Source organism: Corvus kubaryi, unplaced genomic scaffold (genome assembly GCF_017639235.1).
Source record: "Corvus kubaryi isolate FWS band 111438036 unplaced genomic scaffold, C.kubaryi_AGA036_p1.0 130, whole genome shotgun sequence".
Lineage (NCBI taxonomy): Eukaryota > Metazoa > Chordata > Aves > Passeriformes > Corvidae > Corvus > Corvus kubaryi.
Genome location: NW_024580665.1, coordinates 1605979 through 1632589, shown reverse-complemented (window position 1 = coordinate 1632589; position 26611 = coordinate 1605979). Strand labels below are relative to the sequence as shown.

The following is a 26611-nucleotide window of genomic DNA, read 5'->3' as shown; positions in this document are numbered from 1 at the left end:
GCTGGGGCTGCGGCGGCCGGGCCGCCCCCGCCGTTCTCCCCGCCCGCCCCGCCGCCGGCCGAGCGCGGGTTCGGCCGTGTGTCCCCGCAGCACACGGGACCGCTGCGGCGGGACCCCCGCGGGCGGCTCATCCCGGGCGGAGGCGGCTGCGGCCCCGCGGCGGCGGCAGCATCCTTTGGAGCGGGGAGGAGCGCGGCCGCTGCCCTCCCGCATCCCCCAGTGAGGTCGGGGACCCCTCGTACCTAATCGCGATTTCCCCTCCCTTCCACCGCCGCAGCCGGGCATGAGCCCCGCAGCCCCCCGCCCGTGCGCTGCCGGGCCCGCAGTCGGAGCCGTGGGGTCACAGCTCGCACGGTGACGCGTTTTCAGCAGAAAAATGGGACGAAAGGAGAGGGGCTGGGAAGAGAAGAGGCTCGGTGCTATCTGCCCCCGGTTCTCCCGGGTTAAAAGTTAGAGCTGGCTTCTTCCTTGAGCTACTCTGTGCCTAGTCTTTGCTTCTGGCTTTTCCCCCAAAGAACAAGATGGAGAAGTCAGTCCTGTTTCTGTGCCATCTTGTCCATTTTCTTCTAATAATCGGGGGAAAAAAAAAAAGTGAATCAAGGGCAGTTCAAAGATACGCATTATTGCAAACTTTTAAAGTAATCTGGAAAAACCTGCTACAGCCTTGTCTTTAGAGTGGCTTATATAGGGCAACTATAACAAGAGGATGTTTCTGATGCTTAAAAGAAAAATGATCATTCTAAAACCAGCGCCCGTTTGGGGTGCCATTTTAGCAAAAGCAATAGCCAGGCTATGGATGGCATTAATTTCTTTACAGCTTCCTAACAGAGTTAAGCACAGTGTTTTGGATCACCTTGTCTACTTATGTTGTGGTAAGCACTGCAGGTTTTGGGGTATCTGTTTGGGATAAATCACAGAGAAAAGGCTACTAGTGTCTCTTAAAAGCAGAGATAGCAAAGCTGCCGTACCTCAGCTTCTGTGCATAGAGCTATACCAAGCTCAGGAACATGATCTGATGGGGAATACTTTCAGCAGAAATTAATGTTGAGGGAGTGAATTTTGTCAGAGCAGCCCTTCAGCAGCTATTACAAAGATACTGGGTATGAGTCCATGTATGCTGAAGCAGCTGCAGTCATCCTTACAGAAGTACAAAACCAAAGTAGTTTGGTTTTGTACTTCTGTACAACAGAAGTACAACCTGTACAACCTTACAGAAGTACAAAATTTTCTCTACATGCATTGCAAAGTGTTTTCAGAGAAGGAAAAAATGTAATTAATATCCCAATACAGAGCTGAAGTGAAGGTAGTCACATTATCTCTTCAGTTTCACATCTCTCTTCAATATCAAGTTAGAAGATTATGACTGGTTTTGTCAGTACTTGAAATAAAAACTACTAATTTTTTTTTTAATCTTATGACAAATATTGAAAAGCTTTGAGAAATTTTCCAGTCTAAACCTTGTTTCTCTTCTCTATTGAATGTTGATGTGTGCCAGTCCTGAACTGGGAAACAACATAGAAATTAAGAGTGAAAAACATGATGGTGCTGAAACAAATACAGCATCTATCAATGGTGTTTCAAGATGCTTTCTTTAGAGTGGTCTTCATTGTAACTTTTTGCAGCATTTGTGATGGCAGTGCAGGAGCCCTGGTTTGGGTGTGTAAGTGCTATCCTCGTGTGCCCACAGCACCCACCCCGCCATGCCCTGCAAACATCTGCACCCCCACAGCCTGACCGTGCACACTGGGAGCTGTGTAAGGAGCACATGGCTGGGCTTATTTACCCTCTGCTCATTTGCCAGCCAAACTGTAGCAGTAATTGGAAGTTTGGTAATTCCGTGGAAGCAAGATGGATTCATCCTTTCTCTCCTTTCAGAACTAAACTATGTAAGAAGTGGCAAATTTTATCCAGTTTTGGTCCCACTGCTATGGATTTTTTAAGACATTTATGGGACACTTGCATTTAAATGGTTATACAATGATAGTATTTGTGAGGCAACACATACAGAATGGCTTAATATCTTAATGATTTTTGAATGATTTAGAAGACTAGATATTATATTGTTAACTTATTTGGTAGGTTTAGGAGAATAACCCCAAATGCGACCTGCAGCAAACAGTCAGGTACCTTTATCTCCAGCCTGTAAAACATGGCTTGAAAGACTGAGGATCACTGGTAAAATATCCAGCCTGAATCTTGGGGTTCTCTATCAGTTATTTAATTTTTTTTTTTAATTAGCAACTCTCTAGCTATTTTTTCCAGCTGAGGACTAACCAATTGTCAGGCTTGTTGCTCTTAGGGCCAGTTATGTCCCAGTGGTGCAGTCAGACCTGAGCTCTGGAACATGAGCAGAAGGTTTGTGGGTGAAGAGCTTTCCTTCCAGAGACAGAAAGTCAGTCAGAAAGGATAGTGCTTTTTTTAATAAACCTCTCTTGCCCTTCATGTAGGGCAGGGAGGTTGGACTAGATGACCTCCAGTGGTCTTTTCAACCTTACCCTTCTGTGATTTTATGATCTCCTTCTGTTGGGCATTTAAGCCCCAAGTTTAGCCCTTGTCTGTGATTTCAAGCTTATCTGGTTGCTGTGGGTGAAATCCAGCCCCATGCCCATGGCAGCTGTGCCAGCCCAGAGCATGGAGAGGGAGCACTCCTGCCAGCAGCACAGCTTCTGGGTCAGGCTGGAGTGGGTGTGGAGGAGCAGTGGGGAGCTGTTGTGCTTTTCCCTGTGGAGAGCTGTCCATGTGGAGGAAGGGGGATCTTTGTAGCAGCGTGTGTCAGTTGGTATGGCTGCATCAGTGTAGCTATTGGGGTGAAAGGTTCTCTTTATCTGCTCCGCATATATACACAGACCCTACAGAAGGGCCTCTGGGCACCTGGGGCGTGCATCTTTGGGACAGAAAGCTGCCCAGCAGGGTCTGGTGTGCTCCTCTTTCTGGAGAATTTGGACAAGGAGGTTGTTTTTGGCTTGGCCAAGTCTTCCCTCATGGCCTTTCTGCAGGTGTTTTATCTCGCTGTGCATAGGCTGCCAGGGAGCCCCTGAACAATTGGGGATTCCCAAGGTGGTTTGCTTTAGGGAATACACTCAGCAAAGATAAAAGCTCCTCCTTGCCCTTGGGACATGTTCCTGCCCTTCTCTGAAACACCCAGAGAAGTGCTGGGAGCCTCTGAGGTGAGAATATCCTTACCTGCTCCCAGGTCCTGTTGGAGAGCCCCAGGCTGTGGGAATGGGATTCACAGTGGCCCCAGCAGCCCACAGGGAGTGTGGCAGGGGTCCCTATAGTCCATTATCCTACCAGCCATTCTTGCAGGTGCTGTGTTGTATCTACATAATATATGAAATATGATCAAAAGGATTGTTCCACAAAGTGACACAAAGATGGCAAAGCACATGCAGACCACACACACCCCTGAAGATGTTGCTGAGTGTAGTGTTGCAGCCAGCTTTCCTCCTGGCTGGTGGAATCACTCTCTTATGTTTATGCTCATTTTGGAGATTTATAAATATAGAAAAGAAAAAAAACCCCTCATCATCAGGCAGCTGTAGATGAGTTTTACTAATCCCCAAATTCATTATTCAAGCGTCTAAAAATACCTGGTCCTTGCTGAAAGTAGAGGATGATACTACAGGAGAGGGAGAAGGGGCTGTTACTGGTGATATCTCATTTGTATGGAAAACTGTGGATGCCTTATGATTACAGTCAAATTTCCCCCCTCAAAACAAGCAGCATGCAGTGGGGTTATTTAGCTTGATGTAAGTAGGCAGATCAGAGAGTATATAAATGTCTAATGTGAATATTTTTCATTAGCTCAATTGCCCCAGGCCAGAGGGGCTGGGAGACTCCAATGTATCTAAATGAGCTTTGCAGAGTTGCAGTTCTTAAGGCTCTCTTCATCTACGTCAGAGCAATGATAAGTGACACTGGATTCAGATGCCCTAGTAACGCTTGATAAAGCATGTTAGTGAAGGTGAAAAGTGACAGCCAAACCCAAAAATATTCTCAAGTCAGAAGAAAGGAAATTCACCATGGTGTTTTTGGTGGTGGGAGGAGAAATTTGTGGTGCTGTGACTCTCCCCAGATGGAATCAGCAAATTCTGTTGTGTGTGTGTGTTTTTAGGGTCGTTCAATAGAAGAAAAAGAAATTCCCTCTACGTAACTGTGACTCTCCTCATTGTGTCAGTATTAATTCTAACGGTGGGCCTAGCTGCTACAACAAGAACCCAAAATGTGACTGTTGGAGGTTATTACCCAGGGGTTATTGTAAGTATAGAACTCCTAGGTAGGTCTAGAAAACGTATTGCGTGCAAAGTCCCTTGTAATGCTGAAAATGTTATAAAGGGTGATCTTGTCCTGAATATTTTGCTCAGCTACTTCATTACCATTTGATTTATTTGTTTTATTATTTTGCACCTGCTGCACATTCCCATGCAGAAATCCCATCCAAATGGCAGCTTCCTCTGAGCTTAGGTAATGATATGCTTTTGAGCTAGTGGTAAGACAGATAAATAGATTTTATGTCAGTCGAAGCAACTTTATAATTTCTTTGTTTATATAGATCACACTAAGCCCAGGCAGAAGTAAGGCAAAGAAGGACCATGCTGCCAAAAGCAGTTGAGAGACCAGGTCTTGAAATACTGGTAACATGAACTTGTGGTCATAAAGTTCACTTGCAGAGTGTTTAGCAAATTGGAGTCCCTGGATGAGGAGCTGTGGCAGCTTGCCAGGGGAGCATGTACATCAAAGCCACGAGCACATCCATTTCTTCTTTTTTTATCAGCAGCTGAAAATGGGAAAGAACAACCTTGTGGCTTCAAATGGTTTAATTTAGAGAAGACCACTGGTGTCCAGCCTCCCTGCCATTAGATGTATACTCTCCTATAGAAGCATGAGGGGCAAGTGCATCACGACCCTCCCAGCATGAGCAGAGGTCTAACACGAGCTGGAAAGCAAGTCCTGCTCTGTTCCTGTGCATGTCTAAGACATGCTGAAAAAGAAGCACTGAACTGCAATCAAATTGGGTGTCTGAGTACAGTAAATGCAGCCAGTAGCCCCAGCTAGAGGCTCCTGGTGTAACAGCTGTAGAATGCTGCACATTTGGTTTGGAGCCTTGAATTTGGAGGCTTGAAACCATTCCAGATAACCAGGTGGAAACTTGTTCTTGCCTTATTGCTGTTTGATTTATTTGCCATGTGTTGCTGATCTCAGGGAGCTTTATACTTTTCTGTGCCCAAGTTCTTCTATGGCTGAAGAAAGCCCCTTTACAGCCATTAGAGTGTGGAACATTGTTGGGACTCTTTGGTTTAGGTTTTCTGGCTTGTCCTAGTATCTCCTGCATTTAGGCCTGATCTTTTTTAAAGAGAAGTATAGAAGGAAGGTGTTGAGAAAGGTGACAGGCTGGCTTCGGACTCTCCACACTTACCCTGCACTGTGCCAGCCTGAATTGAACCTCGTGCTTCAGAGCAGGTCCTGCAGACTGATGCAAATGGGCAGAGTCTGCTGTTCACATCCTCTTGACATCTCCCAAGCTATTTATGGTCCGGGAACGTCAGCATCACTTATGCTTTTTTAAGACTTAGTCTACTCAAGGAATTAATGAATTCCTGGACTTGGGAAGGGCATTAAGCTACTTTATTCAGAGGCACCCAGGCGATTTGTGTTTGTCACCAAATTCCCCATCTAGGTTAATTAATCTGCTCTGTAGAAATGTGTGATGACCTCACTTGTCTCGCAGCACAGGAAAACATTTCAGTGTGCTGCTGGATGCTTCAGAAGGTGCTTAAAATAGCTGATGTTTCATAACAAGCTGGGATTTCTCCCTTTACTGGGGAAAAAGGGCTGGCTGCAGTGAATGAGTATTTGGTGATTGTTCTCAAGCAGATAGAGCCAGAAGTCTCTTTGTATGCTGGGTGACTTCTCTGTGTGTGGACCAGTTTCATGGCTGGAATCATCTTATGGAACATAGAATCATAAAATTAGAGGATATTCCGAGTTGGAACACATTCATCAGAATCTTCAAGTCCAATTCCAGGACAACCCCAAGAATCACACCATGTGCTTGAGAGCATTGTCCAAATTCTTCTTGAACTCAGACATCAGATGTCTCATCGCTGCCATACCTAAACCACCCTTCTTTCCTCCTTCAGCTTGTGTTTCTTGGGCAAACACCTCTTGTGCGAGGAGGAAGCATGCAAAGATGTATGCTTCAATGCAGGGAATTATTTTCCCAGGCCTCTACTTCCAAGGAAGGACAGAACTGGGCACTGGAGACCTTCCACACATCAGTAGGATTTTGTTTAGTTGGTTTTTTTGAAGGTTTGAGTTTTTTTTTTTCCCCAAGCAGCTCAGTTCCTTATTGATAAAACTGAGAAGCTGAAGCAGAGGGTTCCATGACATCCTGTAGCCAGGCTGCCTTCACCCTTCTCCATGACCACCCACTCGTTTGCAACTACATCAGTGAACACCTTAGCTGTGTCTCCGTGGGAAATGTCCTCACCTGTGGCTGGATGACTGACCTGGGACAGGGAAGCCCAGAGTAAAACAGTGATGTTCAGCAGACAAGAGTAATGGTCAGGTGCAGAAGACAAGTACCCCTGTGGAAGTGAGACTGGGAGATACGTGTATTGTCTCCAAGTTATAACAGCTGCCAGAATCTGTGTAAATGACTGACCTTTCTTAGGCTTTCACTGGCACACCTCTTATTGCCAAGGACGTTGCCTTGGGCCTTTACTCTGGAAAAGCACATTCACTTTGTGTCCTGTCCTCCTTTCAGACAGACATCCCAGGGGAGCACATCCACCAGCAAATAAATGATGCAACTGAGGAACATTACTAAGATCTCTTTGTCCCATCCATAGAAGAATGAGTAGTTTTTCCATTAGTGCAATGAGAATTCCTGTTAATGAGAATTCACCAATTTGTTTGGTCTTCACCTGCTGGATGTACAGACTTGCTCTAATTTCTTCTTTTTGAATTATCTTAAATTATCTAAAGCATTTCACCTTTTGGTTTGAGGCTGCTCTGAAACACCATGTGGATATTTCCCTTAAAGCTCAAAGGACACAAAACATTTTTCTTGACTATTTGCCTTAGGTATGTGTTGCCACATAGGTTCCTTCTGCTAAATATCACCAGACTGAAAATTACGCCTGGATCCAAATCACTGTTAATCCCTGGACCTTCCAAATTTTTTGCTCGGGCTTGAACTATAAATCTCCAGTTACTTTAGGAAGGTGGGGGTGTTGCTTGCTCAAGCTGAGCAAAATAATAAGCCCAGAAGTACTGGCAGGTCAGTGTGGGGCAGTGCCCTGGGTCTCTGCCCTGCCTGTCTGCCACCTCAGTGGTAAGCAGCCCCTGGCTTCATTGCTTTGCTTCCCACCATGGCAGTTTGTCCCTGACATGGGGACAGTGGTCTCCATGAGCTTGGAGTGCAAGCCAGGCAGTGGGGAAGCAGCAGCCTGATCAGCTGCTGTTTGAGCCAGATGCCCTCCCTGCCTGCAGCACTGCACCAAGGGTTGCTGGGCTTAAGCAGGGCAAGGGAAGATTGAAGCCCAAGTTTACATCATATTTGCATCTGCTAATCTCTGCACATGCCTCTGCCTGTTAGTACTGGATTCATTAAACCTTTGTTTTCTCTTCCTGGATCTTAAAGTATCGATTCCAGGTTAGTTGACTCATTTTTGAGTCACTACAGCTTGTCTCATGCCTTGTTCTTCTTCCTGGGCAGTTGGCCAGTTATTGGGCATTCTCACACGGATCTTCACTGGCCCCTGGCCTGTTGCCTGGATTTGCGCTTCCTTAATATGACAGATCCAACTGTAGGACTTTTCCAGCATTTCTCATTTTGCCAACCCATGGAAGTGGGGTTGGATATGCTCTACACCAACCAAAGACCTTTCTCAGTGTGACACAATACTGTTTTTGCATCTCCCCTCTTAGTCCATGGTTCCTGCTTGAAGTCCCTGTTTCTGTCCTGGCTGAAGTGTGCTCTGTCTTAGAAACTTTTTCATAGTGTAGCTTAAGGTTGTGGAGGAAGGAGGTGGGAAATTGCTCTCCTGGATGACTTCACTGAGCTGAAATGAGTGTTGTCAGTTACAGCAGCAAGAAAAGATGATTTTGCTGTGGTAGCTTATTCTGTTGGCCAGGCCAGTGTGAGCTCTTCTGGTAGAACACCCTGGTTGATGCATCCTCACCCCTGGAGATGAGGGAGGAGTAAGAGAAGACAGAAAACGGCTAAATCTTCCAAAGTATAAATCTCCCTTATTTCATACTTCACATTGAGAAACTCTCTGAGTTGAAAACTGAGGTGGTTGCTCACATTCTCAGTGAGATCACAGAAACCTGGTCCTGGAGGTTTTAGTGCTGTAGTCCTGCTAGGTTTGCATCTGGAGGCTCCTGAGTGTTTGTAGGGTTGTTCCAAGACAGCAATGCATATCCTCATCCACCAGCCATTTTTCAACATCACTGGGTGGGATGGAATTCAGAACTCATCCCTTTGGTTTGTACACACGCTTTTAGTGTCATATGTGGGATACACCTGATAGTTCCTGCTAGCGAGAGACTCCACTGATTTCTTGGTGAAGAAAGAGTTGCTCACACATCAGCAGAATATTCTTTTGCTGCTTCTGGATTTAATTGTGTTCTATCTGTTTGTAAAATATGTTGGGTATCACCCTGATCTAAATGCTAACAATACATTGTTTTTCAGCTTGGTTTTGGGTCGTTCCTTGGAATAATCGGATCAAACTTGATAGAAAACAAAAGGCAAATGGTAAGTTCTTCATAAAAACTTCTCTAAAAAAACGACAGTAACTCAAATATTGTGTATAAAGAGTATTATTTTAGGTTTTCCTAACTCTTCCAGGGTAGTGTTGCATACCTCTTGAGAACTGGAGATGGTTTTTGGCAGCCTAGGAGCAGCACCCAGTGGGCACTCTGCCTCCTGCCTCCAGTCGGCTCACTCAGGAGAGCAGCTGCAATCCCCCTCACCGGTGGTTGCCCCAAGCTCTGGCAGCGAGATCCCTCCAGCCTTGCTCGTGAGAGGTTGCAGAGGGCTGAGGGAGGTCGTGCTGTCCCTGCAGCCTGTCCCGCTGGGTTGCTGCCTGCTTTGGCAGGGATGGAGGGGCTCAGGGATCAGATTAGCCATGTGCACTCGTGACCAAGGCTAAGGCAGGTTCTGCAAAGGCAAATGGGAGAAATTCTTGCCTGTCCAAATCCAGAGTCTGCCTTTGTGCTGCCTTTGCTTTGCAAATAGCATGCTCCCTGCAGAGCAGGAGGAGAAGGTGAGGCAGATGCTGCAAGAGATGACATTTGCCTTTCCCACAGTCAGACAGGGTGCAGGGGAGGTGAGTTTCCCAGTGGATATTTTTTGTAGTTTTCACCCTGGCTCTGCAAAAGCAACATATCCTGTTCTTTCTGTCCTAGCAGGGTTTCAGCCTCTTGCTCATCATATATTAGCAGCATGTCAGTGTCTGGTTGAGCGATGACCATATTGTGCCAGTCCTGGACTCTTCACAGGAGTGCCCACAAGTGACAATGTGGCTCTGACTTGTTTGATTATTCTGAAGAGCTCTGGGTAGCCTGTGCTAATTCTTTTCATCTCTCCATCATTTTGTATCCTAAAAAACAGCCATGACCCAGCTTTGCAGGGATTGCATCACTGTTGCCTGGGCTGGCAGCAAGCGTGTCTCCACTCTGACCGCAGAGAGGACATGCAGTAGCTGTCACTTATTGTCCCTGTGCTTTAGTCACCTGTCCTCCTTACCCAGGAGCGCTTTACAGTGGCAGCTTTGTCCATCGCATGTTTCTGTAATACTGCTGGCCGTGGAGGATTTATTTTTTTCATCTTCTCTGAACTTCCCCTGTATCCTAGTTTGCTAAAAGGCAGCCTTGGTGTGGCTTGTTGTGTGGCTGAGGGCAGAAAAAGCCAAAAGCAACTTGTGCAGCTGTGTTCTTGTGCATTTTTCTGTCCGTAACGTGACTGGGGAGTGTGAAGAGTAGAACGAGCCGGTGTGGCTGATGGGGAGAGCTAACCTGAAGGAGCACTTCTCACTTCCCCTCTCAGAGAGGAGCAGACCTCTCTGGTTTTTCCAACCCAAGTGTATTGACTTCCACGCTGTGCCTCTACAAGGGAAGGGAGAGCTTTTGTGCCCACAGGGAGAGCCAGCTGCCCAGCAGTGCTGCCCAGCCGTGCTCCCCAGCAATGCTGCCCACACTGCAGGCAGCTCTGGCACACACGCTGCTGCCCACTCAGCAGCTTCCAGGTGAGGAGTCAGCAGTTTACATGCCTTTATGACAGTCATTTATGCCATGGAAAAGTAAGAACCAGCAGCTTCACAGCCCATGTGGGGCTGTACATCACCTAAAGGGAACTTCAGCCCAGGACACTCCTGCGCTATCCAAACCCAGTTTGTCTTTTGTTGTCCGAATGCTACTCAGTGTGAATGACTTCATCTGGAGTTACGTGAGTGAAGGTCAATCAATAATATCACACAGCTCTAGAGAGGGACTTCTTGCTACAGTAACAGTATTATCAACGCCAAATCAAAAATCTTGTTGGCAAGTTGAAAACTGGGATTTTTAAAATTAATTTGTATGTTTCTATTTGGTGTTTGATTTTTTTTTCTCTATCATAAATTCTCAGTGTTTGGTTTCCAGGCTTTTCTTTCTACATCTGAGAGGGAGAAAACTATGTAAATAAAGTGAGCAAACCCATTTCTAGCATCAGATACTTATTTCTTGGTAGGGCTGTTAGGAAAGTATCATTAACCTTGTGTTTATTTTAAACCACCATATTAGCAGCTCCTATCTGCAAGCAGAGATGACCGACAAATTCCCTAATTGTATATATTTAGTGTTTGGCTTACTTCCCATCTCTAAGGCTCATGCTATTTAGGGAGAATATCCTCTTTCACGTTGTATGAAACAAAGGACAGTACTGAGAAAAACTAAACTTGCTACAAAATTACCTAACCCATAAATCCCGTTTCTTTCACCAAGACTGGGCTTTTCTCCCCTTGTGTGGTTTCACTGGTTTGGTAGTGAGACAGTGTGACTTTGTAGTGGATAGTGTGAGTTGGGACCCAGACATGGAAAGGGTGGGGCTAAGTGGGGAAGAAATGCAGGAGTTTACAGCTGACAGAAACAGGGTCAGTGTAGGATCTGGTCCAGGAAAACTTGTAACCTGCTGCCATCTGCAAGTACTTTGTGGCGCAGCATCTAATATTCCAGTAACAGCTCTTTGTGATCATAACATGTTCATGTGGTCACTGGGATCATTTCACAGCCTGCTGTCTTTGCTGCTGCAGGTTTAATGTCTATGCCTTGAATACTTGTCTCATCTAGAAATCCATTTTATTTTCTCTCATTTTTAAGTAAGCAATTGTACAGGGGCCATTTCCACTGTCCCAGGTGAGCCCTCTGGCATCTCCAGTCATTGTTCAAGCTGATCTGGTCTGTACATGGAGGTTACTGGAACAAAGTCTGTTTTCGCTTAGAGAGATGTAGATAACACCAGTGTGATTAACCTAAAAATCCTCAGGTACTTTAAAAACACACATAGGATCCTTCTGGATTGTATTTGTCAAGGGGTTTGGCTTGTATTTCTGAAAACTGGAGCCTTGTGCAGTGGCAGGAACCAAGGTTTTCAAGCAAACTTAGTACCTGGATCTTTAAAACAAACATCCCCATGTCAGGAGAACTGAGACACCTGTCAGTGCTGGCTGGGCTAACTGTTCGTTTTGTATTTGTGCTGTAGTGATTTTTACTACTGCTCACAGCTCCCCCATGACCAGAGTCACCTTTGTACTTGTGGAGAAACAGTTTTTAACAGCTGCCAGCAACTGACACTTGAAGGTTGTGATCACCAGAGTTGGAAAACCACCAGGGAGCTTCCAGTTCTTTACACTGAAACACTATAAACATACTGAAATAATGTATGTCAGTATATTTGAAGTAATATCGAAAGCTGTTCCCCAAGCTGCCTTTTGTCAATGTGTCTGAATGCTGCACTTGCCCTCCCTCTGCAGCCGTGCTGATATCTCCAGTGTGCTTTGGCCAAGGAGATTGGGATCAGTGTTGGGAGCTCTGTGTGTGAGGAGCTGGTCAGGAGCCCACTGGCAGCAGTTGAGCTGAGTTCAGGTGTGAGAGGGGCTGTGTCAGCACTGGCTCTTTGGCAGAGGTGGTGTTTGAAGTGGCATAGTGGGAATAGACACTGTTTCTCATACCTGGATCAGAGGTTATTTCTGGTTTACCTGCTGAATGCTTTCACCCTAATTTTAAGAGTGGGCAGGATGGGGCCAGTAGAAGAGGATCACACCTGTCTGACTGCCCTTCTCAAGCTGCAGGTGGAGGGAAATCTCTCTCCTTGCAGCTCCCCCAAGCCAGTGGGAGGCTGGATGGACTGTGCTTGCCACAGCCTGGCACCGAGGAGCCCAGCCAGGCTGCCGTGAGGGTGTACAGCATTGATGGCATCGGCTGGTCAGCTGCCTTCTGGTCTCATGGCTTTGTGCTTGTGCGTACATCCAAGTGTTGTTCCCTGAAGACGCAGTCCCAGCAGAGAGGTTCACATACTGCAGTCTCCTGCATCCTCACAGCTCAGTAAGTGTCCACAGGAGCAGCTCCCCACAGCACTCTGGGGTGAGGAGAGAAGAAATTCTCTCCTTTCTCTCCAGAGGAGAGTTACAGACAGCAGCAGCCAGAAGAGGAGGTGTATTCTCAGCCCAAGTTTAGCCTATTGGAGTCATGGAAAAACCTGCATTACTGTATCAAGTCCCCAGAGAACCAGTCTGGCACAATGCTCCTACTCCTGCCACTCTGCCAGAGCGGACACACAGCCCCACTGCCTTCAGCGAGACCAGTCTGTGCAGCCTGGGCAAACATTCAGGTCATTGATCGCTTGAGGGCTTTTTGACTGTGGTTTATGTATCCTTGTGGAGAGGGCACTAATCACTTGGTTGTGGAGAGGCAGATGATATTTTGCTTTGTTTTCCTTTCTCAGCTGGTTGCATCGATCGTCTTCATCAGCTTTGGTGTCATCGCTGCATTCTGCTGTGCCATAGTAGACGGTGTCTTTGCTGCCAGACACATAGTAAGTGCTTCCAGGAAAACAAAGGTCCTGCAATGCTTTTGCTCTAAGAAAACCAGTGATGGTGTCTGCAGTCCTGTATCAGGCCGCATCAAACCCTGTAAATATATATCATGTGCTGAATGCTGCTTTTAATCATAAGCTTTAGAAAAATGTTATCATTTTTTAAAAAATATTTTTAAATTATTGAAAAGCACTAAGATCTTAAAGCTTTGCTTTGGGTTTTTTTTTTTGGCTCTATGTGTTTACTGAGTATCAGAACACTTAAGATGTAATGTGAATTACAACTATTGCCAAGGGACAAAATATGAGCAGTAATGTCTATTTTGTTTTAAATGTAGGCAGAGGTAGTTCTTAATGCAGAGTGAATCACTGGATGCTGTAGTAGAATGAAGCAATTTGATACAAAGCTCACTGCAGCATTACAGTAAAAACAGGAAACATTTGCAGTAGGTTCTGTTTCCATTTGGTGACTTAAAAAAATTATGAGCTACTGCTGTCATGACCAATCACTAGTACAGTGGGATGTGCAGAAGCTTTAGTTATTAGTAGAGAAATAAAAAGACACAATTCCATTTCAGCTTTTTGATTGAAATTTCTAACTGAAAACAGATTTTTTGTCCTCCAACTCTGCAGTTTGATGACTTTTTTTGAAATTTTTGGCAAAAATGGATTAAAAAGATGGATTTAGAGTTCATTTTTATCAGAACAGAAAGGAATTCCAGAAGGTCAGAATTACCCATGAAATGGAAACTCCCTGTGTCAGCTGGCTAGTTATGCTCCTTGTGAAGCTGGCTCTTCTTTCCTGCCCCTGAGTATTCCAGAGGCGGAAAGGTGGCTGGATGACAGGATTTGCTGACAGAGCAAAGATCAGCTCTGCTCAGTTGTGTGATGGGTGTCCGTCCATCTGTCTGGACAAAACCAGCAAGTCTGGGCCATCTCTGACCCCTTTTGCAAGGGTGTGACCTCATGGGTTGGGTTGTGGCATGAGCTGGCAACTCCTCCCGGCTGGCTCCTGGGGTGCCTGCGTGTCTGAGGCAACCAGAGCTGAGCAGTTGTGATGACAAAGGCTTTGGTTTCTGCTTCTTAGTGAACAGATGGGCTTTTGGCCTCTCTTTACCACCTGACTGTCCAAAAATGTCATCAGCTTGCTGGAGATGTGCTTCTGCCACACCAGCACATAGCATTCTTCCTGGTGCGAGCTGCTGCCACTGCTGTGCCACCCCGAGCTTTGGATCAGACACCTGGAGAGCCAGTCTGGCTGCTCCTGGGAAGGGCTCACGGATGTGGATACACCTCTGGCATTGCTTTCCCTGAGGTTTTGCCTTGGAGATCAAGCTGCCCCAAAGGGAGGCATTAATGCATATTTGCAGGCTGGAACGTTGATGATCCTCCAGAGCTTTCCCACAAGACACAGAAGAGCACAGCAAAGACAAATTTGCCAACAGTTAACGAAAAATTGCTATGATTCAGCAAGAAGAGCCCTCAGAAACAGGTCAGGCAGATCTGGGATGTGTCTCGCAGGATGAGGAATAAATCCTTCAGTTCAGGATGGCCACCATCATCCAAAGAGCCCAGCTTAAGAGACTGCACCTCCCATGCTGGCTGTAACAATTTCATGCCTCCAAGAACCAGGGTTAAACATCACCCAGGGCTCAGGGGGCTGGGGTGGGGGCTGCAGAGCCGTTGCTGTCTTGAGGTGCTGGTGTGAGATAAGGGTCTCTCTAAAGCCTGGTCCATTTCCCCAGACCCTTTGGGTGATTTTGGCTTTGCTGCAGGGCTAAGCCTGGTGCTTTTTCTCTGGCAGGATCTGAGGCCGCTGTACGCAGGGCGATGTCAGTACTACTCCAAGAGTACGACCCCACCCGAGGTGAGAGCAGGTTCTGCTGTGTCCTGTGAAGGGACCAGCTTCTTGGTGCAGGTGGAGGAACCTGCTGCCAGGTGGCTGCTCCAGTATCCCAGAGGTCTGCAAAGTGAAGAGGGGGTGGGAGGCTGGGTCTGGGGTGGGAACAGGATGCTGAGTGGAACAGGACTTGGGAGGTGAGTTCCTCCATGTACTGCCTCATTAGTGAAGGAACAGATGGAGAGAAGGGGACCTAGGACAGGAAAATTCACCAGTTTCTCTATACCTTCAGCTGTGCATTCATTATAGGAGCAGGGTGGTGGGTTAAGATTTCAGACAGTGGTAATTTCTGTGTACATGAGCAACAAGTACCAGCCTCTGCACCTCTGTTATTGTCTTCTCCAAAGAGAAGCCTCTTGGGGATGGATGATCCTACCACATACTGGTAGTGTGTATGGACGTCTTTGTCTGCCTTTGCTGAGCACTGATTGGCTCTCAGAGCTTTCCTCACAAGTCCCTAGGTAATTTTGAATAACCACTATATACCAAATTAGAATGCCTGCTTGAGGGTGCAAGGTACTGCACAGGAGCATGGATGTGGTCCACTCTCTTTGCAGGCCAAAGACTTTCCATATGTGTTACCACCCACAGGCAGACAATTAACCACTTTGGTCAGTTCTGCACCACTGTGGGAATCTTGACTCAGTTTGGATCATGCTATTGACAACTCTCTGCTCTCTCTTGCTATGGAATGAGGTGCATTAGTTCAACAATGCCCTGGCTGTTTGTGAGAATTGCAAAACCTCCTTCCTCTGCAGGCATGTGCTTGTCTGTGAGTTCCCCACAATGAAAGGAAACACTGGTCTGTTCTAGACTAGTCCATCTCTGTTCCAGTAATGGAGGACTTTGTAGGAGCAAGATAAGGAAAGAAAAATCTGCCTGAGGCTAATGTGGAGATCACTGAGAAATCTACATGTAGAGCAGGCCAAACAGCAGCAGAAACTGTGTTTGGGGATTGTGTCTGTGAAAAACGAGGTTCACTCTCCTGTGAGAATTTAAAGGGTTTAATATAAAGACAATAAGAGACACATAAAATAAAACAAAGGGGTAACGGCCGGCTGCCGTGGCGCTCTGCCAAGAGCACACCTGATGCCCGAGGTGAGTCCTTTTTATACCATTTTTATTGTCTGTTCTCTATTCCTATTAAAACTTTTCCCGGAGCTGCTCTGCATGGCCACTCCTTGGTTCCTCCTTTTTAGAGCATGCGTAGTCTTCGGCCTTGTGGTTTTATTTCTTTTGATTCTTGGGGTTGGGCCCGCTAGGTAAGGGTCGATGGTGGGGTGGATCTCTTAATTCTCCAGACAGTCAGGGCTGATTGCAGCTTTGGGCCTCTTTGCCCCCCGGGCAGAGCGGTGATAGCGGCTCTCGGACCCTCCTGGCCGCCCGTTCTCCGGGCGGAGCAGCCTTTGGGCCCTTTTGTTCCCCGGACAAAGTGTTGATTAGCAGCTCCTTGGGCCTCATCCTCTGCTCTCTTGGAGGTTATCTTACTTGCTCACACTTGCTAACATTCTTGCTAAAACGAGAGAAAACTACATCCACACAGCAAAAAGCATTTCTAACATTATATAATATCTACCTTTATACTTTGCAAGAAGCCAATATTATAATATATGTTTATAACAGTGTCATTCTGTGCTTTATGTAATTTTTTTCTGTATTCACACAGGCGGTCTGTCACCCACAGCGCCGTGCCCCCTGCACACCGAAAATAAAAACCAATACCTGCTTCTGCTGTGACCTGTACAACTGTGGGAAGTAAGCCAAAAATGCCACTCCTGGCCATGGGAAGGGCGAGCAGTGGTCATGCTCGTGTGCAATAGCTTGCAGCTTGTTTGCAGGATAGTATTGGTTAATGACAGTTGTTGTGGGAAGGCACCTTAACCTGTGTTTGTTAGCAACAAGGAGTCCCAGACAAAAGCTAACCAAGTAAAGGTGGGTGTGAAATGCAGCAAGGCTATCCCAGCTGTGGGTGAGCATGCTCTGGGCCAGCCCAGCTGGAAAAATGAAGAGCACAGGAGTTTCCATTACTTTCATGCTTGGTGTCCTCCTCAGGTTTTCCACCTATTGAGTGTTGCTTGTCTTAACACCTTCCTTCTCTGTTGCCACTGGTTGTTTTTTTTTTTCTTTTAGAATATTGAAGATGCAAAAAACTGGGACACTGTTCTTCCTCACCTTACCACCATTCCATTCCCCACCCTGCTGACAGGGAGGAGAGTTCACAGGCTGGTGCCATCTGTGTGTTCATAAACCAGTGTCCTCTCTGCCCAGTGAATGTCTTTCATGGTCACACAGTCTTGGAAGGTGAACCAGCACTGTGCAGTGAGTCAGGTGGTTACTAACCGAGAACCACTGCAGAGTGATCACACCACTGAGATCTGGCTACTGTGCCTAAGCCAGCTTAATTTACAGCATGCACTGCTTATACTTTGTGGAGTGTCCAATGTGTGTCAGCAAGCAATTAATAAATTGATTTTTTTACTGCTGGCTCTTGCCTAGGGCTGTTTCAGGCTTAGCGTTTCTCACAGTACTTAGTTGGGCTGGCCCCCACTTAAATCACTGACTGTGGCTGAGGAAAGCTGCTGTTGGGAGAGGGTGGGTGTTTCCCTGTGCTGGAAAGTGTGATCCCTGGTCTCTGTAGGACTTTGTGTGACAGAGGGGTGAAGCTCATGGTTTCCTTGAGCAGTTCACAGAACATAGTCCCTTTTTACTAGCTGAAGAGAGCAGGACACAGAGAACTGATTGGAATACAAAAGCTTGAAACTTTTCTGTACTAATTTTTCTTCTGCTTTTGTTGGTTTTTTGGTTTTTTTTTCCCCAGTCCTGGTTCTGGGACCTGCCCCTGACCCGTTTTCTCCTCTCTGATAACAGATATCAGTTGTTGCTATTTTAATCTTGCTTAGTACCACGAAAACATCCTGCACTGAGGAGGTGCTGGTTCTTTTGGTATCTCAGTAAAAGAGGCATGGACACTCAAGACCGGTTACTGTACATGTAAAGGATGGAAATCATGGAAAAAGTGACAGCAATCTTGCATTCCTCCTGATGCTGGGAACCCTGGCTTTGGCAGCATGGGGCAAGCCCCTTCCCGTTGATAAGGACATTCTGAACTACGTGGGATGTTCTCTATGGTGCACCAAGGGTCACTGAGAGAGCTGTGCTCTCACACATCTCCATAGGAACGAGCACTTACAAACAGCACATACAGGTTTTATTGTTAGAGGGTCACAGTGAGAGCTCAGGTTACACAGAGGTCGTGCCAGCCAACTCACAGGTTTTTGTAACCTGTGGTTATGCTCTGCCTCGATTCTGCTTGAAATCCCCATCTTCTCGTTGCAATGTCTCCTGCAGTAGCCTGCTAAAATGAAATGTGGGAATAAAAGGGTAAAGAAGGTGAAATTGAGTAATGAGCAAAGAAGGGTGACTCTTGTGAAAGGGGGCAGTTTCCTGCAGGCCTTGTGGAGTCTGCTGGGGAGCTGAACCTGGATCTCCTGCTTCTTGACCTTAAATATGAGCTGCTTCTTCCCGCTTTCCTCAAAGCTCTCATGCACTTTGAGCCTAACCCTGTGTATGAGCTAAGTCATTCATAAGCTCTTGGTACTGTTTGTCCCTGATAAATATGTTTTCTGAAGGGGTATTTGCTATAGGCCACTACATCTGGTAAGTTGTGCTGAAGGCCAGCCTGTTCCCTACCCAGCAGTCAGAGAGAAGTCATTCCTGGAGAATTCTGCTGCAAGACTTCAGCCCACATGTTGCAGGAGTTGCTTTTCCTTTTACAAAATAATGACCTAACCAGATTTGACCGAGTTTTCTCTGTCTCTTTTCTGCATGTGGAAAAGGTTCAAAATGTGAGCAGAAAGACGAGGTGCCAGGGTTCCAGGCAGCCCAGGCCGCTGTAGAGCTGTGAGGGGCCGGCAGCTGGAGCAGGGCATGGAGCTGGACCTGCTTTGTGGCCGTACGCTGCGGAGCCAGGCAGGAGCTGTGCTGTCCTGTGCCCATCCCACCCGGCTGCTCTGTGGCTGTGAGGAGCAGCCAGCACTGCCTGGGGGCAGCTGCTGATCCTCCGGCACAGACTGATTTCCCAGAGTAATTCCAAGACCGGTTTGTCCTTGGTAAGCTTCCAGGACCTCTGTGGAGATTTCAGATGAAAGAAATAACTGGCAGGTTCAGACACCAAGTCATTTGTTTCAGAACACAGCAAGCCCTTCGTGCAGGGAGATCTTGGATGCCACAAGCATGGAATCTAGGAGGCTTTATCCCCACTCCCTCAGTAGTAAGGTCCAGGTTATCACTGAATTGCAGAATGCATTTTACTGTCCAGCAGTAAAAACTGCTTAGGTTTTATGATATGTAGTGCATTTTTTATATCATTACTGTTGTTTTTTTCCTAATCTAGCAGAGTAGAGATTTCTGGAGGTTACTATGAATACATTGATGTCAGCAGCTGCCAGGACATTATCCACCTTTACCACTTGCTCTGGTCGGCAACAATTCTGAACATAGTCGGGCTATTCCTAGGGATCATTACAGCAGCAATACTTGGAGGCTTTAAAGACATGGTAAGAGGATATCAATTTCTCTATGCATTAAAGAAAACAAATCAGGTAAATTGCCTTTAAAAATAATCATGAGAACTATTGGTATTTCAATGCAAATGATCTATGCATTACTTCAGTCAGGGTGGAAAGAAGGGCAAGAAATAACGAGAATGAAAAAGCGGAAGTGATTCGCTTTTCTGATCTTGTTGTCATCAGCTGAGCACAGTTAGAAAAGATTAACAGGATTGGAAGATTGTATTTTCAAAAGGAACCTTCACAGAGGCATTGGCAATGCCAGAATGATTAAAAATAAGCTCTTTCTTGAAAATTGATCTTCCTTTTCATAACGTTCACATTCTACAAGGAAATGTGTGGTGGTTGCTCATTAATTGTTGATTTTATAGTAGCAGTCTGAGCTTTACAGACTGTTTAAGCAGCTGTGTTAGGCTGAAACTCTCCATCTAATTTCTTCATGGTGCAGAACCTGAGAGGATGAACTGGGGATCAAAACCAAACTTCAGATAATGAAGAAAATGCTGTTCTAACAATGTGAGCTTTGAAACACCCCTCACTTAACCAGGCTGCCTGTTACCTTCCATACAGTTTTGTTCTAAATGGCACAAATGAATGGGTAGAACTGAATGTTCAACAGATACACTTGGGCCTTTTTCAGTCTCTTGTGACTCATTTGGAATAATACAAAAAAAAGACACACAGAAAAGAGCATTTGTTGTCCTGGCTATATGTTTTTCTTACAAAGAAATCTTGGTCCCTGCACTAAGGGTATCTTATTTCAGAACTCTGAACTCTTTTCAGACTCACCAATATCTTCACAAATAAAACAGGAGACACATTCCCAACTGTGCATCATAGCCCTTTGAGATTTGATCCACAGCAGAGAGCCTGTAAACCTCTGCAAAAATGTATAGAAATGAACAGCAATTCACAACATGCACCAAATAACAGAGTAATTGGAATTATTGAATAATTTCTTCTACTTGTGAAGATGTAAATCTGTTTTGTGTGAGTACTGGTGTGCACTGGGTTACTGCCAGCTTGTTCTATGGAATCTGAGAGGAAACAATAAGTGGCTGTGGAATGAAATTACCTTGGAATTTAGCTGCTGCCTGAGAGGGAACTGGATTGCCAGTTGCTAATTCAAAAGAGTTGAAGTCTAAAGACACACAGTGCTCCTTTAAATCATTTCTGCTTTCATTCAGCTGTCAGCTTTCCATGACTGCATTTGCAGCCTCATACACTCTTCTTTTTGTTTTGATAGACTCCTTCCCTCCCTACACTGAACTGCACAGTTGAAAATGCACACCCTTCAGTGACCTACTACTCCAGGCCACAAGTGACATCTTACAACTCCTACTACCACAGCACTCCTCACCTGCCTCCATACTCCGCTTATGACTTTCAGGTGGGCAACATTACCGGTTGTTTTCTTGTTTAGCAGCAACATTAAATCCAGCCAGTCTAGAGGACTCTGGGGGCTTGTCTTCCTGTCATTCGCACAGTTTAATTTTCTTGTTCCTGCAGAAAATACCACATTTTTCCTCCTAGGCACTGGTCCTTGGCAGTACTCTCTCTTACTAAGGCAGTATGTTCCTGAAAGCTGTCCTTGAAGTGAAGGCAAGAGGACCTGCTGCCTGCCTGCCTTCCCATCACTTGCTAGTAGAGATCATATTAAAAATAGGCACTGCCTCTGGCACTGCAGTGTTCTGAGGAGAGAGGCAAAGCCAGGTGTTCAGGTCCTAGATTTTATTAGGCCAGCTACTGTGTCTGAGAGAAATAGATGAGCTTTTGGAAACAAGCTATTTGAGCTCTTGAAGACACATGATGCCTGAAAAGCTATTTTTTTGTGGTTATTTTCCACATGCTTCAGCTGGCCTAAGAGGGGTCCCTGCAAATATCACCTCTGCTGTAATGCATTCCTTCCTCTTTGAGCTACAGAGCTCTGCTGTTGGAAATGGTGATTTCATGTGAACCTTGCTGTCAACATCAGCTTTCACTTGTTGAAGCAGATGAGGACATTTCCTCCTCAGCTCTTCTGTCAGGTGAATGTTAGCACAGGGGTGATGTTAATGAACACATTGCACAACCACCAGGACTGGAGACTTTTTTTTTATTAACAAGAGTTTAAGAACTTGGACATCAACTAAGGGGTGTGCTCTGTAATAGACACCATGTCCCTCATGTGAGCCATACATTAGAGGTAACATGAATCTAAACTTTCCTGGATCTGCTGCTAGTGCCACTAGACAATACTGTTGTCAGGGCTCCTAAATATAATTGAATACTTATGTCAGAACTTCTAGGGTGTATTTATACAGATTTTTGACTCATTTTTGAGATTAATGAAACCTGGGACAGTCACTGGTGTTGTGTAACTTCCTGCAGTTACAAAAATGCCCACTTCAGTGCATGCCAAACCCAGCTCTGCTGCAAAGTCCTTTTTTCAGCGGTTCTAAGCACTGTCTGACCCAGGGTTTGTCAGTGTGGCAGCCCCAGTACCTGCAGAGAGCTCAGCAGGAGTGACTTCCCTGCTTTTTAACTGGAAGTACTGCTGGGCTCTGCTAACACTTAGAGCTCAGCCGGACGGATCAAAGTCTCTAGGTCTCACTGCTGTGAGCACAGGTGTTGGCTTAGGAGCTGGCACAAAAGCTGGCACAAAAGCTGGGCATAAATTCAAGTAATCTAAATTTAATATAGCCAAGTCCCTCTTTCAAATGAAATTCCAAATCTGAGCCTTGCATATCTTCCAGGGAACTTGGGGCCTGCATGGGAGCATTAGCTGAACCTGTGGCTGTGGAGACTCTCTTGCCTTGAGCCCTACTCTACTCCAAGCAGTGACTGTACCACCCTGACCCCTCTCCCATGCCATCCTACAGCACACAGAGCAAGCCCAGCCTTACCTCTCAAATCCCTTGCTTCCCACTCATTCCACACATTTTTCACAAGAGAAAAACAACACACCAGAATTCCTAGGGAAGCCTGGGGCCTTGCAAAAACCTGGCTTTCACACACAAGCCTAAAATGGCAGACCCAGTTCTCTGGTTTTTGGAGCAGCCCGTTCATTTTTGCTGCTGGCTGGTGTGTGAAACCCAAGATTTGAGAGAAACTCATCAGTTTTCAGTTATCCAGTCTTTGTGAAATGCAGCAGGCACACAGAAGTGATGAGAATTTTTTTTAAATGTCTTCAATTTTGGATCTAAGGAGCCTCATTTTGCAACACTGTTACTTACAGGCTGTGCTTGCCTTAAATGCAACAAGTTATCTGAAGTGGTATTTGTATGTACATGATTCGCAGAGGTGAACCTTGAAATGTTAACTTTGAAACATTTGGTAAGGAAATGTCATTTTGATAAAGTCATTTCCATTAGGAAGTGGTTACATTACAGCCTTTGCTGTCTCCCTGCAGCATTCCAGCGTGTTTCCAGCCTCCACTCCTTCTGGCCTCTCCGATGACCCCCAGTCCCTGTCCCCATCTCCCAGCTATATGTGGGCCTCTAATGCGCCGCCTCGTTATTCACCGCCGTATTTCCCACCTTTTGAAAAGCCACCACCTTACACACCATAAAGAATGTGGGAAAGAAGAAAAAAAAATATTTGCCATTGAAATAATTGTGAACATTTTGTATTTATATTTTACTGTGGGAGGGAGCAGGAGAATACAGAAGATAAGTGCAAATAGAAATATTAGACTGGACTGTCCTTTCTTGCGAGACTTATTTCAGAAGTTTAATGATGGTCTGTGACAAAGGGGACAGACTTCTGATGTTGTAATGAGTCAGTGAGTAGCAGGTGACCTAAATTTCACCCTCATTGCTTCATGTAGTCCTTGATTTTTAATAAAGTGATCCAACACAAATGACAGATTCTGGTCTGCCTTACTCCATCTTGTGCCAAGCTGAAGTAAGGGCAGCCAAGATCAATAGTTGCTAGAGATTATCAATCTGTTTGAGGTGAGGGTGCTTGCAGACAGCATGACTTGACACTGGTTTTGTTTGGCCTTTGGGCTCCAGCTGCTGGGATTTTGGGTGGGAGGACACCGGACCTAGCTCACATCACTAGTTGGCCCAACACGCTGGAAAAAATTTGGGGGGAACTATGAGAGTGCCTCAAAATGTAGCCCTATTGAAAAGGATAACATTGTAGGATAGTCTCATGTATGTGTAGCAAAATAATCAGAATATTGCTTTTTTGAGGGGGGGAAAGCTGTTTTTATTTCAGGTTGCTTCTTAAGATAAAAGATGAAATTGAGTAGTCTCTCTCTGAATTCTGTGTAAGTAATGCTGAAGTCAAACAGTTTGGGTGGTTGCACTGCCTAAACTGTCCTTGTATTCCTATAAAGAGCATCAGGAACTGTCTACAAGTCACTGAAACAGTGCAGTGAAAATGTTATTTATTTGTTTGTTTACTTTTTCTTTGGTTAGGAATTTCTTTTTAAGCTTGTACTTTTAACTTTTTTAATGGACTGAATCAGCACCCTGAATAAGCACTGTTTTAGTAGTTGTATTATGGGCTGCACATAAGGAATATCCACTGCTAGTTCTCCAAGATGTAAGTCTCACACGGATGAAATTCAACACCCTGTAATATAGGATGAAACTGAGGAATTTGCAATTACTGTTGTGACTTTCATTTAATCTTCAGCTGATGACTGTGCTGATTGATCTAGATTCCAGCAGATTTTGCATGCATCCTGCACAACAAAAGGTCAGCTTTGATATGTGACACACTGACCTCCAAAGTGTGGTTCTACTCCAAGAAGTGATTTCAGATGACAGTGTTTGGATCTGAGCTGCTCAACCTGAATGTTCTCAACTGCTTATTTCAGGGATAAAAACAACATTGACATTTTTCTCCTTATTTCCTAAAGATACAGTTTCCTTGGCATCAGTTTGTTGACTCTAATCCTCAGTTGCCTACCTTTACTTGCAACTGATGCAGACAAAAAGGTACCTAAAACTTCTGTCTGGCTTTCAGAATCAAAATGGAATACATGCTGGTGCGCTGGGGCAAAGTACAGTTGGATTTTAAACTGTGGCATCTACTTTTAATCTATAAAAAAAAATTAAAATGCTGTCAACATGGAAAACAAACACTGAAGTCTCTGATCTCACTTTTCAAAGTACACCCACACTTTATAATGCTGTTTTTAATCCTATGCATTTGCAAAGCCTTTAGGCTAGACTATGTGTTAATTTTATCATTTCCACTGTCAAATACTAATCAGTATATTAGTTCATTAAAGGATGACACCTTATCCAGAAGCAAGCATGACTTTTCTCCAGTAAGAAGGGAAAATAAACAGCTGGAGAAAGGAATGCAACTCATGGGATTTAAAGCAGTAGTGTATGTAGAACATATCCTGGTGGCATTTTGTTTTACTATAGAATGTTGAAGTGCAGCTCCTATGAATTTGCATACTGGAAATAAATTTATATACTGGGGCATCCTCCATTTTATATTACATTTTATTGAATTAAATCTTGATAAAGAGATCATGGGCAATTTCAAAACCGACAGTACTTATCTTGACAAAACTCCCCACAAAACTAGAATCAGAAGGGCACGTTAATTTAGCATCAGAAAACATTTTATTGCTGTATCTTTGAAATAAAAGCTAACAGTCCTGTCCCACTTCTGACAAACACTGTACCATTTGTGCCTGTCAACTAAATAGGGCTAGAAGGACTAGGGGACACCACAGGACAGGACTGAACATCCTGAAGAGAACATAACCTAGTGGCAGAGAAACAATTAGGAGAAAATTGTGTCATTGGTTTTGAGTTGAAAAATACTAACCTTAGGAAATTACCCGAATTCTCTTTTTTTTCTAAGGAATATTTAAGCAAAAATTACGTTGCTGCTTTAAATTCACTATAAAAGGACAAGTACATTTTCACATTTAAAAAATTACTGGTGGTATTTTCTGTTGAATTACCTTTTTCATTCTGCTTGAGTAAAACTAAGCATTTAATGTAACTACAACATTCTGCACTGTATTTTTCATTTCTTATGAGAATGTCAAGTTTGTGACTCATATGTACCCTTTTATTACTTTGCCAAAGTTAAATAAAATTGTGTGACTTTTGTAAACATTTACCAGTTCTATTTTACATTTTAGCAACCTTCCTGTTTTACAAGCATCTTTAAGATTAGTTTTAAAAAGTTAGTAAAATTTGCATTGAAAAAAAAACAAAGCAAAACAAAACCCCAAGAAACAAAAAACCTCCCATCTCTATTCACTATCTTGGAGACATATTTCTACCAGGATTAGCCAAAACCTCCTTAAGTTCTGTTTTTGAAGGCTGCCATGCCCCCACACTTGATAATTCTGCAGTTCTACCCACATAACATAGTGCCCTGACGTCAAGCACTCTCAAGTTATTACTGCTGATTTTTCACTTAACACAGATCTGAATAATCCAACCAGTGGAGTCTAGGTGTCTCCTTTGCTTACTCTGGGCCTAATTCTGTCCTGATGATGTCAGCTGCTCCTTGGTGTCAGCAGGGCAAGGTAGAAGCCCTATGCCAAGGAGATAAAGGCATCTAGAACATAATTCAGTATGTTACTTATTAAATTGTATTCCTTACATGTAATAAGAAGTCTACACAAAGTAAGCAATTATTTCCTGTTGGCCCCGGGTCACCAACAATGGAACTCTCACAAATCAACCAGTCAGCAGCTGGTAAGAAGAGGAGCCCAAACCATGAGTGAGCTGAAAGCACTGCACTGGTCACTATGTACGTTTTACTGGTCACTAGGTATGGTTTTTTTGACTTTGAGCTCATTTGCTATGCCAGCAGTTGGTCAGACTGTTCCACAGGAGCTCTGCCTGTCCTGAGAGTTCCCATCTATCCCATCTATCACAGCATTCAGCTCACAACACACTGGAGTTGCTGAGCTAATTTGCTTTCTTGGAAAGTGTTCAACAAAACCAATTAAACAGTATCAAAACAAAGAAACAAAACTAAGGCCCAAATAAAAACACCTCTCCCTGTTCCCCCCCAACAGTGGGTTCCCTGCTAGTCCCAAATGTTGGGGAAGATGAAACAGGAAAGCCTTATAAATATGATTGCCTG

The 26611-nt window shown here is 44.9% G+C and overlaps 2 protein-coding genes across 3 annotated transcripts in view; one reads left to right on the top strand and one right to left on the bottom strand.

The window, feature by feature from the left end:
- ATP1B4 (ATPase Na+/K+ transporting family member beta 4) overlaps positions 1-278 on the bottom strand; it is a 12860-nt gene extending 12582 nt beyond the window's left edge. The window contains exon 1 of the mRNA XM_042028355.1: positions 243-278. The gene's annotated coding sequence lies outside the window, so the exon portion shown is untranslated. The remainder of the gene's footprint in view (positions 1-242) is intronic.
- The window catches only part of TMEM255A (transmembrane protein 255A), a 26257-nt gene extending 627 nt beyond the window's left edge, over positions 1-25630 (top strand). Inside the window, exons 2-9 of one of the 2 annotated variants that reach the window (XM_042028335.1) lie at positions 4115-4257; positions 8702-8764; positions 12992-13081; positions 14886-14948; positions 16648-16736; positions 19378-19537; positions 20796-20939; positions 22941-25630. In XM_042028335.1, coding sequence (XP_041884269.1) covers positions 4115-4257; positions 8702-8764; positions 12992-13081; positions 14886-14948; positions 16648-16736; positions 19378-19537; positions 20796-20939; positions 22941-23099 — 911 coding nt within the window. In that variant the 3' untranslated portion in view covers positions 23100-25630. Of the gene's footprint in view, positions 1-4114; positions 4258-8701; positions 8765-12991; positions 13082-14885; positions 14949-16647; positions 16737-19374; positions 19538-20795; positions 20940-22940 lie in introns of both variants that reach the window. The other variant, XM_042028326.1, reaches the window with a different exon arrangement.
- The last annotated feature ends 981 nt before the right edge of the window (positions 25631-26611 follow it).